At 55.9% G+C, this 14,754-nt stretch overlaps 1 protein-coding gene across 2 annotated transcripts; it reads left to right on the top strand.

The window, feature by feature from the left end:
- The first annotated feature begins 10,008 nt into the window (after positions 1-10,008).
- DDX39A (DExD-box helicase 39A) lies at positions 10,009-14,733 on the top strand. 2 transcript variants are annotated; one of them, XM_049788519.1, is made up of 12 exons: positions 10,012-10,078; positions 10,758-10,971; positions 11,799-12,013; positions 12,123-12,250; positions 12,478-12,570; positions 12,823-13,006; positions 13,301-13,419; positions 13,524-13,655; positions 13,751-13,860; positions 14,125-14,269; positions 14,347-14,494; positions 14,581-14,733. In XM_049788519.1, exons 2-12 carry the CDS (start codon positions 10,841-10,843, stop codon positions 14,595-14,597), a joined length of 1,422 nt encoding a protein of 473 aa, XP_049644476.1. In that variant the 5' UTR covers positions 10,012-10,078; positions 10,758-10,840; the 3' UTR covers positions 14,598-14,733. The 2 variants fall into 2 exon arrangements, with proteins under 2 accessions (XP_049644477.1, XP_049644476.1); XM_049788520.1 differs by lacking the exon at positions 10,758-10,971 and having other exon boundaries at positions 10,009-10,078.
- Positions 14,734-14,754: the final 21 nt, after the last annotated feature.

Genomic DNA, 14,754 nt, shown 5'->3' with positions numbered 1-14,754 from the left:
CCGCACCGGCCTGCTCCGCTCCGGCCCCGCCTGGCCCGGCCGCCGCGTCCCCCGCGCCGCGCCCTCCGGCCCCAGCGGCCGCCGGGCCCGGTCACGTGAGCAGAGGTCGGCGCCCGGGGAGGGGCGTGGCCTGGGCGCGGGGCGGGTAGAGGGCGTGGTCCTGCGCACAGGGGCGTGGTTGTGTCAGTCAGGGGGCGTGTCTTTGTGGGTGGGCGTGGTTATATTGCCCCGCCTCCGCCGCCCCTTCCCCGCGCGCCTCGCTCTCGCGTCGCCCGCACTGCAGCGCGCAAGATCCCCAGGGTCCGGCCCGGAGAGATAGCACAGCGGCGTTTGCCTTGCGAGCAGCCGGTCCAGGACCTAAGGTGGTCGGTTCGAATCCCGGCGTCCCATACGGTCCCCCGTGCCAGCCAGGAGCTAGTTCTGAGCAGATCTCTCCTGCGGGATCCTGCCCAGCCTCGGTGCCAGGGCAGGGTTGCGTTCCCCGGGCGGAGGCTCTCGGGGAGCCCAGGCCTCTCTCTCTCTCCTGGGGATCCTCCCCCGAGACTCCGCCGTCCTGTGCCGCTCTGGCTCCCGGCCGGCTCCCGTGGAAACCCGAGCCCGCGCCAAGCTGCGCTCCCTGGGGTGCCCGGTGAGGCGCGCCCCCTGGTGGTTATGGGTTCCCTGGGAGAGCAGAGGGGAATGAAAGGTGGGACCGCGGACCGAGGAGTAGGAAGGATGCTCCATCCACAGTGCTCCTTCCTCCCCCTCCCCACACAGCCTTTTTTGGGGAGTCACACCCGGCAACACTCAGGGGTCCCTCCTGGCCTTACGCTCAGACATCGCTCCTGGTAGGCGCGGGGGACCCCATGGGATGTCGGATTTGAACCACCGACCTTCTGCATGCCAGGCAAACGCTTTACCTCCATGCTATCCCTCCGGCCCCCCCACAGCCTTATTCACCTTCTCCCGAGTTGGCACCTCGCCCAAAGGGCTGGCACCGCCCGTGGGGCTCAGAGTGTCTGTTTTCCCTGCCACAGCCCAAGGGCACCCGTGTCCCTCCTTGGCCTAGAACTTTCTACAGCTCCCACCTTGCCCTGCATAAGGACACAGACCCACACTTTTCTCTCCAGCTTCTTTCTTCTGTCTTCTTCCTGACCTCTTCCCTGTCTCCCCCAGTCCCGCAAAATCTCCTGGTGTACCCCCACTGAATTAAAGGGACCCAGAGAGACAAGGCAGCAAGGAGCTTACAGGGGTTTGCAACCCTTCATATGGCAAGAGGTCCCCTGGGCATCTCCAAGGGAGAGCCCTGAGCACTGCTGGGTGTAAAATTGGGTTTGATTGTCAGTACTGCAGGGACCCCTAAACTAAGTCAAGAGAAACCCCTGACCCCCTCTTCTGGTGTGGTGGAGGAGGGAAACAAACAGGGGCTAGGCTGGAGCTGGTACTACAGCGGGAAGGCATTTGCCTTGCACGTGGCTGACCCGTATTGGATCTCTGGCACCCCATTGGGTTCCCCAAACACCGCCAGGAATAATTCTTTTTTTTTGTTTTTGTTTTGTTTTGTTTTGTTTTTGTTTTTTGTTTTTTTGGGGTCACACCCTGTGGTGCTCAGGAGTTACTCCTGGCTGTCTGCTCAGAAATAGTTCCTGGGCCCGGAGAGATAGCAAAGCGGCGTTTGCCTTGCAAGCAGCCGATCCAGGACCAAAGGTGGTTGATTCGAATCCCGGTGTCCCATATGGTCCCCCGTGCCTGCCAGGAGCTATTTCTGAGCAGACAGCCAGGATTAACTCCTGAGCAACGCCCCCAAAAAAAACAAAGAAAAAAAGAAAAAAGAAATAGCTCCTGGCAGACACAGGGACACCCAGATTCGAACCAACCACCTTTGGTTCTGAATCGGCTGCTTGCAAGGCAAATACCATTGTGCTATCTCTCCGGGCCCAGGACTAATTCTTTTTTTTTTTTTTTTTTTTTTTTTTGGTTTTTGGGCCACACCCTGTGCCGCTCAGGGGTTACTCCTGGCTATGCGCTCAGAAGTTGCTCCTGGCTTCTTGGGGGACCATATGGGACACCGGGGGATCGAACCTCGGTCCGTCCTAGGCTAGCGCAGGCAAGGCAGGCACCTTACCTCCAGCGCCACCGCCCGGCCCACCAGGACTAATTCTTGAGTGCAGAGCCAGGAGTCAGCCCTGAGCACTGCTGGGTGTGGCCCCAAACCAAAATAAACAAAACCAGGCATGAAATCTGTGCCCAAATCTTACTGTCCTCCCTGGGAATGAAGAAGCTTGGAGAACTTGTCCAGCAAACCCCCCCCCCCCCCCCCCGTTAAATGGCCCTGGTCCGAGGGACAATATTGGGGTCTAATGGCTGGAGAGATAGCATGGAGGTAGGGCATTTTCTTGCATGCAAAAGGACGGTGGTTCGAATCCCAGCATCCCATATGGTCCCCCAAGCCTGCCAGGAGTGATTTCTGAGCGTGGAGCCAGAAGTAACCCCTGAGCACTGCCAGGTGTGACCCAAAAAAACAAAACAAAATAAATTGGGGTCGAACTTAGTGGGGACACACTGTTGTCCTGGTTCTGTGGGCCCTGGGGCTGGGCCTGAGCTCTGAGCCAGGCTCCAGGCTTGCTGCCCAGATGGAGTCGGGGAACTGGGCCAGATTCCCTGCAACCTTCCGGCACTGCTTAACTTAGTGAGTATTTATTGGTGCCCACTGGGGCCTTTGCTATCAGCGTTGGGAACTGGAACTCACAGCCTTGGAACTAGAACAGGAAAGCCTTGGAACCTTCCCTAACAAGGGCCTGTCCCCACTGCTGAAGGGGACAGTACAGTGGATAGTCCACTGTTCCAGTGTGGTGTGGGGCCCTAGAAACCCTCATCTCTCCCCTACCTGCAGGAGCTCAGACCCGGGCTTTCAGGGCCTCCGGAGCACTGTCTGTGCCTCACCTGTGCACTCTCTGCCTTCCCCCTGGCCCTGCCCTCTCTTCAGCCCTCCAGCCATCATGCACCAGCTCATCTGCCTTTTTTTTTTTTTTTTTGACCACACCCGGTGATGCTTAGGGGTTACTCCTGGCTATGCCCTCAGAATTGCTCCTGATTTGGGGGTACCATATGGGACGCCAGAAGATCGAATGACCATCTGTCCTAGGTAAGGCAGATGCTTTACGGCTTGCACCACCGCTACGGCCCCTCATCTGCCTATTTTTTTTTTTTTTTTGGTTTTTGGGTCACACCCAGCAGTGCTCAGGGGTTACTCCAGGCTCTACACTCAGAAATCGCCCCTGGAAGGCTCGGGGGACCATATGGGATGCCGGGATTAGAACCACCGTCCTTCTGCATGCAAGGCAAACGCCCTACCTCCATGCTATCTCTCTGGCTCCCTCATCTGCCTTTTGACCACGGGGCTTTTGCATAGTATCTCTCCCCCTTCATCACTCCAAACCCCAATGGGAAAGGTGTTAGGGAAGGAGCCCAGGGTAAAGGCCTGGACAGGTGAGGGTGGGCAGGGTAAAGTAAGCCTCAGTTTCCCTCCTGCTCAGTCAGTTTCCTTTCATCCCTGCAGCTTAGCATTGATGTCCTGGAGCCTTTGTGATGCTAGGGACTGAGCTTGAGGATCCTGCATGCAAGTCCCAAGTACCAGCTCTGCCCCATAGATACTTCTTGGCCTCATCCCTGCCCTTTTTTCTGTCATTTTCATCTTTGCTCTAATTCACTTTCTTTTTTAAAGTTTTTATTTTGCTGTTGTTTTTTTTGGGTTACACCCGGCATCTCTCAGGGGTTACTCCTGGCTCTGCAATCAGAAGTTGTTCCTGGTAGGCACGGGGGACCATATAGGATGCCGGGATTCAAACCACTGTCTGATTGAATCAGCTGCATTCAAGGCAAATGCCCTACCATTGTGCTATCTCCCCATCCCCTTCATTTTGCTTTTTATTTATTTTTGTTTTGGGGTCATACCTGGCTGCACTCAGGGGCTACTCCTGGCTCTACACTCAGAAATTGCTCCTGGCGGGCCCAGAGAGATAGGTGTTTGCCTTGCAAGCAGCCGATCCAGGACCAAAGGTGGTTGGTTCGAATCCCGGTGTCCCATATGGTCCCCCGTGCCTGCCAGGAGCTATTTCTGAGCAGACAGCCAGGAGTAACCCCTGAGCACCGCCGGGTGTGGCCCAAAAAAGAAAAGAAATTGCTCCTGGCAGTCTCAGGAGACTATATGGGATGCCAGGACTTGAACCACCTTCCTTCTGCATGCAAGGCAAACGCCCCACCTTCATGCCATCTCTCCAGCCCCATTTTATTTTATTTATGTATTTATGTATTTATTTATTTGGTTTTTGGGCCACACCTGGCAGTGCTCAGGGGTTTCTCTTGGCTATCTGCTCAGAAATAGCTCCTGGCAAGCACGGGGGACCATATGGGATGCTGGGATTTGAACCAACCACCTTTGGTCCTGGGACAGCTGCTTGCAAGGCAAACGCCGCTGTGCTATCTCTCCAGCCCACCAGTTTATTTTTTATTTAAAAAAAATATTTGGGCCACACCCAGCTGCACTCAGCGCAGTCCTGCCTCTGAGCTCAGGAATCACTCCTGGAGTTTATGGGATGTGGGGGGATCCAACCCTGGACATCTATGTGCTAGGCAAATGCCCTCTTAGCTGCACTATCTTACTAGCCCTTCCTACCAAGTTTAGGGAGACCTGAAGGGACTTTATAGTTCTTATCTGTGTGAGGCAGAAGGGGGAAGTACCTCATTAGGGCCCATCTATTCTCTGCTGGGTTCCATCCCCAGACATTGAAAAGGTGCAAACATAGAGTCTTTTTAGTGCTTATGAATACTGTGGCAGAGGCATTATTTGGAGGAGAAACCTGCAAAGAGCCCCAGATGTAAACTTTCCTGAGCAGGAACCTCCAGAGACTGCCTTCTCCGCAGAGATACTGCTCTGTTCTGCCAGAGATAAGGGAAAAGCAAACACAAACAAATAAACAAAAGAGCCTGGGGAGGTCACTAAGCTCCTCCCCAATTTCTTTGGGTATCAGAATGCAAGAAAGAGAAAGTATCCAAAGCTACAGTAGCCAAGGCCTTAACTTTAGGACCCTTCCTTCCAGGAAGCTGAAATAGGGTGTCAGTTTGTCCCTATTTGAAGCCTGCTGCCTGCCTTGGACCCCCTGCGCTCCAGGCCCCTGAATTCCAGCTCTGACGCTGCCATGGCCTGCAGGCTCAAAGAAAAGTTCTTCGGTGCTAAGTGCCGCCCTGTCTTCAGCATGTGGTCCTCCAAACATCATCAGGAATGATCCCTGGGCTCAGAGCCAAGAGCGAGTCTTGAGCACCACGGTGTGGCTGAAGGAGGAAGAGGAGGAAGAAGAAGAAAAGGAGGAGAGGGGTGCTGAGAAATCTGCTTTTTATTTTATTTTATTTTATTTATTTATTTTTGGTTTTTGGGTCACACCCGGCAGCGCTCAGGGGTTACTCCTGGATCTATGCTCAGAGATGGCATGGAGGTAAGGCGTTTACCTTTCATGCAGAAGGTCATCGGTTCGAATCCCGGCGTCCCATATGGTCCCCCGTGCCTGCCAGGAGCAGTTTCTGAGCACAGAGCCAGGAAAAACCCCTGAGCACAGCCGGGTGTGACCCAAAAATCACAAAAAAAAAAAAAAAGAAAGAAAAAGAAATCGGCCCTGGCAAATGCCTTACCTCCATGCTATCTCTCCGGCCCCTTTATTTATTTTTTTAATTAATTAATTAATTTACTTTTTTTGGTGGGGGGGCCACACCCGCAGACGCTCAGGGGTTCCTCCTGGCTCTGCACTCAGGAATTGCTCCTGGCAGACTTGGTGGGCCATATGGGATGCTGGATATCGAACCCAGGTCCACCACTTGCAAGGCAAGTACAGCCTTCTTCCTGTACTATGACTGTGGCCCCTTTATTATATATTTTAAGTTTTCTGGAATAAGTTTTTCCCTGAGAATTATAGATTTTTGGAGGGGCCAAACCCAGCAGTGCTCAGGGGTTACTCCAGGTTCTACGCTCAGAAATCGCCCCTGGCAGACACAGGGGACCATATGGGATGCCAGGATTCGAACCACCATATTTCTATATGCAAGGCAAATGCCTTACCTCCATGCTATTTCTCCGGCCCCGAGTTTTGTGTTTTTTTTGTTTTTTTTTTTGTTTGTTTTGTTTGGGGGCCACAGCCGGCGGTGCTCAGGGGTTACTCCTGGCTATCTGCTCAGAAATAGTTCCTGGCAGGCATGGGGGACCATATGGGACACCGGGATTCGAACCAATCACCTTTGGTCCTGGATCAGCTGCTTGCAAGGCAAACGCCGCTTTGCTATCTCTCCGGGCCCATGGCCCTGAGTTTTGTATTTGTTTTGCGGTGAGGGTTACTCCTGGCTCTCCACTCAAGGTCATCACTTCTGGTGGCACTCAGGGGACCCTATTAGATGCCGGGAATCACACCAGGGTTGGCTGCCTGTAGGACAAGGAAATATAGCACAGTGGTAGGGCATTTGCCTTGCACGCAGGCAACTCTGGAGGGACTCTGGTTCGATTCCAGGCATCCCATATGGTCCCAGAGCCTGCCAGGGGCAATTTCTGAGAGCAGAGCCAGGAGTAACCACTGAGCACCTCCAGGTGTGACCAAAAACCAAAACAAACCCAAAAAAATGCTTTGGATTTGTTTTGTGGTTTGTTTGAGGCCACACCCAGTAGTGCTCCAGCCTGGCCTTCCTGCTCTGCTCTCTGTATTGCTCAAGGGAACCGATTTGGTTCTGTGTTTTTGTCTTCCAAGCTGTGAATCTCTCCAGACCCTCTTTGATCCGTTTTTGAATGGGGGAACAAATAGGGCACAAAGACTGTATTATACAGTGAAATATATATGTGTGTGTATAATATATATGTATTATACGGTGAAATACAGCAGAGCTGTGGCATCTCAGATAATCAGATAGAGCCTGGGTCCTTTTGGGTGTGGCCCTGGCCTCAGGAGCAAAAAAAAATTTTTTTATTTTGGGGCCACACCCAGAGGTGCCCAGGAGCTGTCTCTGAGCTGGGTGGAGTAACTCCTGGTAGTGCTGGGTGGGGTGGTCCTCAGGGTGCCAGGGACTGAACTGGAGACTTCCTTGTACAAAAGTTACTATTTCTTCGGCTTTGTCATTGATTTTTGGGGAAGGGTTTGGGGGCCACACCTGTCGGTGCTCAGGGCTTTGCACTCTGGGGACCCTAATGGATGCTGGAGATCGAACCGTGTCAACTGTGTACACAGAAGCACCTTCCTTGCCCATTCATCCTAGATCTTTGTTTTGTTTTGTTTTGTTTTGTTTTGGGGCTACACACAAAGCGCTCAGGGGTTACTTCTGGCAGGTTTAGGGAACCATTTTGTTTTATTTTGTTTTGTTTCTTTTTTTTTTTTTTTGGTTTTGGAGCCACGCCCAGCTGTGCTCAGGGGTTTCTCCTGTCTGCTCAGAAATAGCTCCTGGCAGGCACGGGGGACCATATGGGACACCGGGATTCAAGCAAACCACCTTAGGTCCTGCATTGCTTGCAGGACAAACACCACTGTGCTATATCTCCGGCCCCATAGGGAACCATTTTGGATGCCAAGGATCAAACCTGGGTCCATCCTGGTTTGGATGGCATCATGCAAGGCAAATACCCTACTGCTGTGCTATCACTCTGGTCTCATCCTAATTTTGGGGGGGATGGTCCACATCTAGAGGCGCTCAGGGGTTACTCCTGACTCAAAAATAGCTCCTGGCAGGCTCAGGGGATCTTATGGGATGCTGGAATTCAAACCACCTTCCGTCCTGAATCAACTGTGTGTAAGGCAAGCGCCCTACCGCTGATTTATCGCTCCAGCCCCCCATCCTAAATTTTTAAAAATAATTCTGGCTTTCATCAAGGTCTAAAACCTACAATTTGCTCATATTTGGGCAATTATGAGGCCAGTTTTGCTACTGGCACTGGACCGAGCTTGTGGGTATTTCTGGAGAGATTTTCAACATGCAGGGAGTTTACAGCTGAGGAAAATTAATCTCTGGACTACAGAACTCTCCTGCTTTCTTGGGTGTTTGTAGTATTACTCCTTTTTGGTTTTTTGGGCCACACCCGGTGACACTTTAGGGGTTACTCCCGGCTATTACCTCAGAAATTGCTCTTAGCTTGGAGAACCGAATGGGATGCCAAGGGATTGAACCATGGTCTGTCCTAGGTTAGCATCGGCAAGGCAGACACCTTACAGCTCTGCGCCACCGCTCCAGCCCCTGTAGGATTACAATGGCAAACACTTCCAGAGAGTTAAAAACCTCAAGGAATTAAATGCAAGAAACCACTTAGTGAATAGATCCATCTGCACACTAATTGTGTTATTGTTTTGTTTTCTTTTTGTTTTTGTTTTGCCTCTGTGCCATCATTTGAGTTACTCCTGGCTCTGTTATCAGAAATTGCTATAGGCAGACTTGGGGGACAGGATGAAATCCTGGTCTGTCCCAGGTTGACTACATGCAAGGCATGCAATCACTCCAGCCCCTAACTGTGTTATTGTTGTTACTTGTTTTGGGGCCACACCTGGTGGTGTCAGGTTTTACTCCCGGCTCTGCACTTAGGGCTCGCTCCTGGCGGTACTTGGTGGGCCAGATGAAATGCTGGGGATTGAGCCCATGTTTGTTGCATGCAAGGCAAATACCCTCCCCTCTTTGCTAGTAACTGGCCCCTGCACAATATCCTCATGTCCCCTAGTACTGTAGAAATAGTACATTAATTAAGGTATGGGCCAGATAGATAGCATAGAGGTAAGGCATTTGCCTTTCATGCAGAAGGTCATTGGTTCAAATCCCGGCATCTCATATGGTCCCCGAGCCTGCCAGGAGTAATTTCTGAGCATTGAGCCAGGAGTAACCCCTGAGCACTGCCAGGTGTGACCCCCCAAAACAAAACAAAACAAAACAAAACAAAACAAAACAAAACAAAAATTAAGGTATTTGCCTTACATGGGGTCCTGAGTTTGATTCTTGCCTTCCAATATGGTCTTCTGAGCCCTGCCAGTAATGATCCCTGAGCACTGCTGGTTGTAATCCAACAATAGAGGGGGTGGGAGACCCCTACACACAAACCATAGCATATTCCAGTAACAGTGGAGAACTAGCCATAATCTCAAAGAACCCAATTCTGGGTAAGCGGGGGCAACTTTGACCAAAACTCAGACACTGACACCAGAGACACTTTGTAACAAAACTCCTTTTAGAGCCCAAATTCACACAGGGTTGCCCTGGTGGCGTGTGGATTCAAATGTGTATGTGAAATGTGGTGTGGGTTATATACCTTAATATATAAAGTCGGGGTGGGGGGAAGTTTAGCAGGAAAACATAGAAAAAATGTGTGTGTGATGCTTGGGGATCAAACTCAGAGCCTCACATGCAAAGCAAGAGAAGGAATAAAACTTTGTTTTTTTGTTGTTTTTTTTTTTTAAGTGCAGCTTTGAAAACATCCTGGTTTTGTGGTCAGAGCTTTGCATTGCTACCAGCATAGGGTGTGACCAGGCCATGACCCTCAGCAAAGGGGAAATGTGGCTTGTGACCGGGCCTCACTCCCACGCCTTAGGGGACCTCTTCCTCCGCCACCTGCGGGTGCAAACGGTGCTTTCTACATAGGACGGCAAGTTCCCCACGGCGTCTACCCGGGCACCAGCCTGGATTGAAAACGAAGCCCGGTTCTGCCAAGCAGCCGCCACACTTCTTAAGGGCACGCCGCGTGTTCCTGGGCCGGCTTCAGGCGCCAGCACTAAAGATGGCGGCACCCAATTAGCGTTAAAAGACCTGTCACGTGCGCTTCCGTAGGTGGGCTCTACGTTAACCACGCCTACGTTTAAGCTAAATTTGACCAATGAGATAGAGGCGGTAGTCTCGCCTCTTTATCTTCCATCAATAGCCTCGCGGCGTCTCCTTCCAAGCCCAATCACGTCGCACGTCTCTCTTGATTGACAGGCAAGAGGTCCAATGAGCGCCGGGCCCGTGGGACTCGGAGTCAAAAGAGGAGCCGGCGCAGAGCCTGGGCGCGCGGAGCGGCATCCTGAGTCGACGGCTGCGCGTGGTGGCGAACGGGGACCAGGTGAGCGACGGGGCCGCGCTGCGGAGCTTCTGCCTGCGGGGAATCGTCCGAGGGCCGGCGCCACGGCCTGGGGGGCGCCTGGGGAGGAGGAGGCGCGAGCCCCGCGGCGCTGGGAGCCGGTTGGGGTGTAGGGGCGGCGGCCGTTGGGGGCGCTGGGCGCATGCGCGAGCTACCTGGCGGGCCGTTGGCCCGTGGGACCCACCCAGGAGTGGGGCGCCTGTCATGGAGACCCCCGGGTCCCCGGGTGGACTCCGGCGCCCTGGGAGGGGTCACATCTTGCAGGCATCTCTTGGGGTTCAAGGGGGCTTGACCCCGCCCCCATCTAGGCCGTGCTTTCACTTTTGGGGTTCAATGCCAAGGAAACCCACATTTGGGATGAGCAGCACCCCCTTCTGCCCATTTGCACCCCGTGTCTGCAGGTGTCACTTCGGCCCGACTCCCTTGCAGGCCTGGAGGCGTTTAACCCTCCCTGTGACACCCCCAAATCTAGAAAGCAGACCTCCCCCCCCCCCCCCCCGCCTGCAATCCACTCCTGGTCTGCTCAGTTTCTGCCACTTTCCGGGCTCACAGAGACACAGCCTGTCTCCCACCCATTCACCCAACTGCCTTCTTCCTAGAAACACCCCACCAGGGCGAAGCCCTGAGCCCCCAGGTGACCCAGACACTGGTTCCACCCTAGGTGACGAATCGAATCATCTCTGAGCTGGCGATGGTGCTCCCCGTGCTGCTCTCCTCCCCGAAGTGTCACCCCAGCCAGCCAGGATGGCCCTGTCCCCCAGCGGCGGGGACTGGCTCTGGGGCCACCTGCCCTTGGGCCCAGTCCAGCCACGCCCATGCCTGGGCCCCCTGCTCCTCTTGTGCCTGGACTCTTTTACCTGTGCTCCATGCGTGTCGTATGTGGGCCCAGCATGATCACTGAGACGGCATAAGTGGCTCTTCAGAGCCATTGACCCCTTTGGGGGCAGCAGGGGTGGAGGTGGCGGGGCCTGGGGAGAGGGGACCTTGAGCTAGGTTTAGAGGCCCTTATGATGGCTGTGGGAGGATGGGGCCCACGATAAGCAGGGGTCAGCTTAGAGGGGTGTAAAGGCACTCTTGGCCTCAGTCGGGCAGGCAACCCAGTGCCCAGGGCCTGTCAACGTGCCCCACTGGCATCCTTTGAGACCCTCTTTGGGTGCTAAGTTAGAACCAGCTGCCCTGGGGGCTGGAGGCCAGTGCAGAGACCCTTTTGGGTTTGATTTGATCCCCTGAGCTCTGACTCAGGAAATGCCTAAAAGAAAATGTACTCTCTGTGCCCTGCATCTATGAATCTGCTGTGTCCTGCCAGGAGAGCAGATCCCAGGGTGCCTGTGGGTAGATGTGGGTCCCAAAGGCCTGAAACCAGTTGTTGGCTTGAAGTATCCGGAAGTGTCTCAAAGGGGCACAAGCCAGAAAGTAGGGGTGAGGCCTAAGACCTGGGAGGGGTTGAGGCCCCCTGTGCTGTGAGCCCTGTGGGAAGAAAGAGGCTCAGTTCTGGGCTTCTGGGCATCAGCTAGAGGGTAGCTAGCTGGACTGGTTGGGGTTCCCTGAACATCAGGTATAGCAGTGGGGAAGCGCCCCCTAGTGTGTGATGCCTTGACACTCTGAAACCACCTGCTGGCCCCCCTCACCCGGGTGAAGAGCAACTGTGGGGGGGGGTCACCTGCCCCTGTGAGTGCCCCTGACCAGCCCTGCCCTGTCTCAGCACCATGGCGGAACAGGACGTGGAGAACGAGCTTCTGGACTATGAAGAGGATGAGGAGCCACAGGCCCCTACCGAGAGCAGCACCCCGGCACCCCCCAAGAAAGACGTCAAGGGCTCCTACGTGTCTATCCACAGCTCCGGCTTCCGGGACTTTCTGCTCAAGCCGGAGCTGCTGCGGGCCATTGTGGATTGCGGTTTCGAGCACCCATCTGAGGGTGGGTCTTGGGGTATACGTCCCCCTCCCTCCACAGCTCTGAGCGCCTGCCCCTGGCCCCCACCAGCAGGGCCACCGCTCCTGATGCCTCCCCCTGTCGTCCCCCCCAGTCCAGCACGAGTGCATCCCCCAGGCCATCCTGGGCATGGACATCCTATGCCAAGCCAAGTCCGGGATGGGCAAGACGGCTGTGTTCGTGCTTGCCACCCTGCAGCAGATTGAGCCCGTCAACGGACAGGTGGGGACCCCCTTCCCCCATTACCCTCTTATGCCGGGTTCTTGGTGCTTCCTACAGCCCACAGCCCTCTTTGTGCCTGGGTTCCAGGGGACATGAAGCTGCTGGCCCCAGTTTGCTGCCTCCCTTTCCAGCAGGATTGTGGGGAGTAGGGCCGGGTTCTGGGGATTCTGGGGGTGGCACAGAGAAGCCTGCAGTGGCCGCAGCCTTGATGTGCTCCTTGCCTGTAGGTGACAGCCCTGGCCATGTGCCACACGAGGGAACTGGCCTTCCAGATCAGCAAGGAATACCAGCGCTTCTCCAAGTACATGCCTAGTGTGAAGGTGAGCGTGCCCTGCCCGCCTAGGCTCTGGCCCAGCCAGGATTTACCAGGCTTGGCTGTGGCGCCGGCCTCTGAGGTCTGCGGTGGTTTCGGCTCCTTAAAAGCCTGATGAATTATGCAGGGCCCTGGAGACCGCCCAGCCCGCCCAGGGCGCCTCTCCCTGGACCCTGGCCAGTGTGCAGGGCTGGGAGCTGGCTGGGTGCTGGAGACGCTGCCAGGCCCTGAGCTCCTTGCCACCCCCCCCCCCCCGTAGGTATCTGTGTTCTTCGGGGGTCTCTCCATCAAGAAGGACGAGGAAGTGCTGAAGAAGAACTGCCCCCACGTGGTGGTAGGGACCCCTGGGCGCATCCTGGCACTGGCACGGAACCGGAGCCTCAACCTGAGGAACGTGAAGCACTTTGTGCTGGATGAGTGCGACAAGATGCTGGAGCAGCTGGGTGAGTGGCCGCCGGGGTCTCCCCATCCCAGACCTGAGACCCCCCGGGGCTGGGCCGGGCTGGGCCGGGCCGGTGGGCACTGGGCGGCTGCGCCCATCACCGCAGCGGCTGTCTCTGCCCCAGGCTGCTCTCCCTGATACGCGGCTCCCTGGGGTGCCCCGGCCTGGCCGCTCGGCTCTGGCAGTGTGTAAGTGACCGCAGCCCCGTGGTGGCCTCGGCTCCCTGGCAGAGGTGGGGCAGGGCGGCTCCCGGTATGGGTCCTCACAACTCGGCCCTGCCACCCTCCCTCCCCAGACATGCGACGCGACGTGCAAGAGATCTTCCGGCTGACGCCCCACGAGAAACAGTGCATGATGTTCAGCGCCACCTTGAGCCGGGACATCCGGCCCGTGTGCCGCAAGTTCATGCAGGATGTGAGTGCCAGGGGGTGCCCTGGCCGCCCCTCAGGGTGTGTGCTCCCTGGAGGGGGCCCGGATGGGGCGCCCCGACGTGACCCCCGCCTGCCGCATCCGTCCAGCCCATGGAGGTGTTCGTGGACGACGAGACCAAGCTGACCCTGCACGGCCTGCAGCAGTACTACGTGAAGCTCAAGGACAGCGAGAAGAACCGCAAACTCTTCGACCTGCTGGACGTGCTGGAGTTCAACCAGGTGGGGCCCAGGCTAGGACCCGGAGGCAACGGGCGGGTCCTGCCTGGCTCCAGTGCTGACCCTGCGCCCTCACCCCCGCCCCCCATGCCCCCCAGGTGGTCATCTTCGTGAAGTCTGTGCAGCGCTGCATGGCCCTGGCGCAGCTCCTGGTGGAGCAGAACTTTCCGGCCATCGCCATCCACCGGGGCATGGCGCAGGAGGAGCGGTGAGTGCTTGTGTGGGGGCCTGGCTGTCCCTGCCCAGGTCCCCCCTCCCCGACTCCACCCATTGTCCAGCCTCATACTTCCTGGCTCTGCCTCTGATGGACTCCTCTGACCTGCTACTCAGACACTCTGCCTCCCATGGGTGAATGACTCCAGCTCTGGCCCTGGCTCCGCCCCTGATTCCACTGTTATGTTGACTCTGCCCTCCATGACCCCACCCCATTGCTCTGGCTCCGCCCTAGCCACGCCCCTCTCCCTCCTCCCAGCCTGTCCCGCTACCAGCAGTTCAAGGACTTCCAGCGCCGCATTTTGGTGGCCACCAACCTCTTTGGCCGAGGGATGGACATCGAGCGGGTCAACATTGTCTTCAACTACGACATGCCCGAGGACTCGGATACTTACCTCCACCGGGTGAGCCTCCCCCACGGGCCCTTCTTTCCCCCACTCCCGCAGGTGGTGCCTGGTCTGACCCAAACCCCCTCCCGCAGGTGGCCCGCGCCGGCCGCTTCGGCACCAAGGGTCTGGCCATCACGTTCGTGTCGGACGAGAATGATGCCAAGATCCTCAACGATGTCCAGGACCGGTTTGAGGTGAACGTGGCCGAACTGCCTGAGGAGATCGACATCTCCACCTATAGTAAGGGCTGCCATGGGATTTCCCGGGTTGGAGGAGGCACCCACAGCCTTCCTGGTCCTCACTGCGCCTCTCCCCGTGCCTTACAGTTGAGCAGAGCCGGTAACCATAGCCCCAGCTACCCCTGCCTCCCAAGCCTCGCCCCCGGTGCTGCCACGACCCTGCAGGCTTTCAGGGCCTTCATTTCACAACGCTGAGAAGCTCAAGTTTGTGCTTGTGTGAGAATAAATTTTTATTACGAAGCTCGTTCCTGGTGTCCATGG

Source organism: Suncus etruscus, chromosome 15 (assembly GCF_024139225.1).
Source record: "Suncus etruscus isolate mSunEtr1 chromosome 15, mSunEtr1.pri.cur, whole genome shotgun sequence".
NCBI lineage: Eukaryota > Metazoa > Chordata > Mammalia > Eulipotyphla > Soricidae > Suncus > Suncus etruscus.
Note: the sequence above shows the minus strand (reverse complement) of the source record. Positions and strands in the feature narration are given on the sequence as shown.

What these genes read in the sequence shown, in the direction of transcription:
- DDX39A (XM_049788519.1), top strand. Translation starts at nt 10,841, where the DNA reads ATGGCCCTGTCCCCCAGCGGCGGGGACTGGCTCTGGGGCCACCTGCCC. An exon ending in TTGAGCCCGTCAACGGACAG is followed by an intron (nt 12,251 to 12,477) that starts GTGGGGACCCCC and finishes CCTTGCCTGTAG; the next exon opens with GTGACAGCCCTGGCCATGTG. An exon ending in CAAGATGCTGGAGCAGCTGG is followed by an intron (nt 13,007 to 13,300) that starts GTGAGTGGCCGC and finishes CTCCCTCCCCAG; the next exon opens with ACATGCGACGCGACGTGCAA.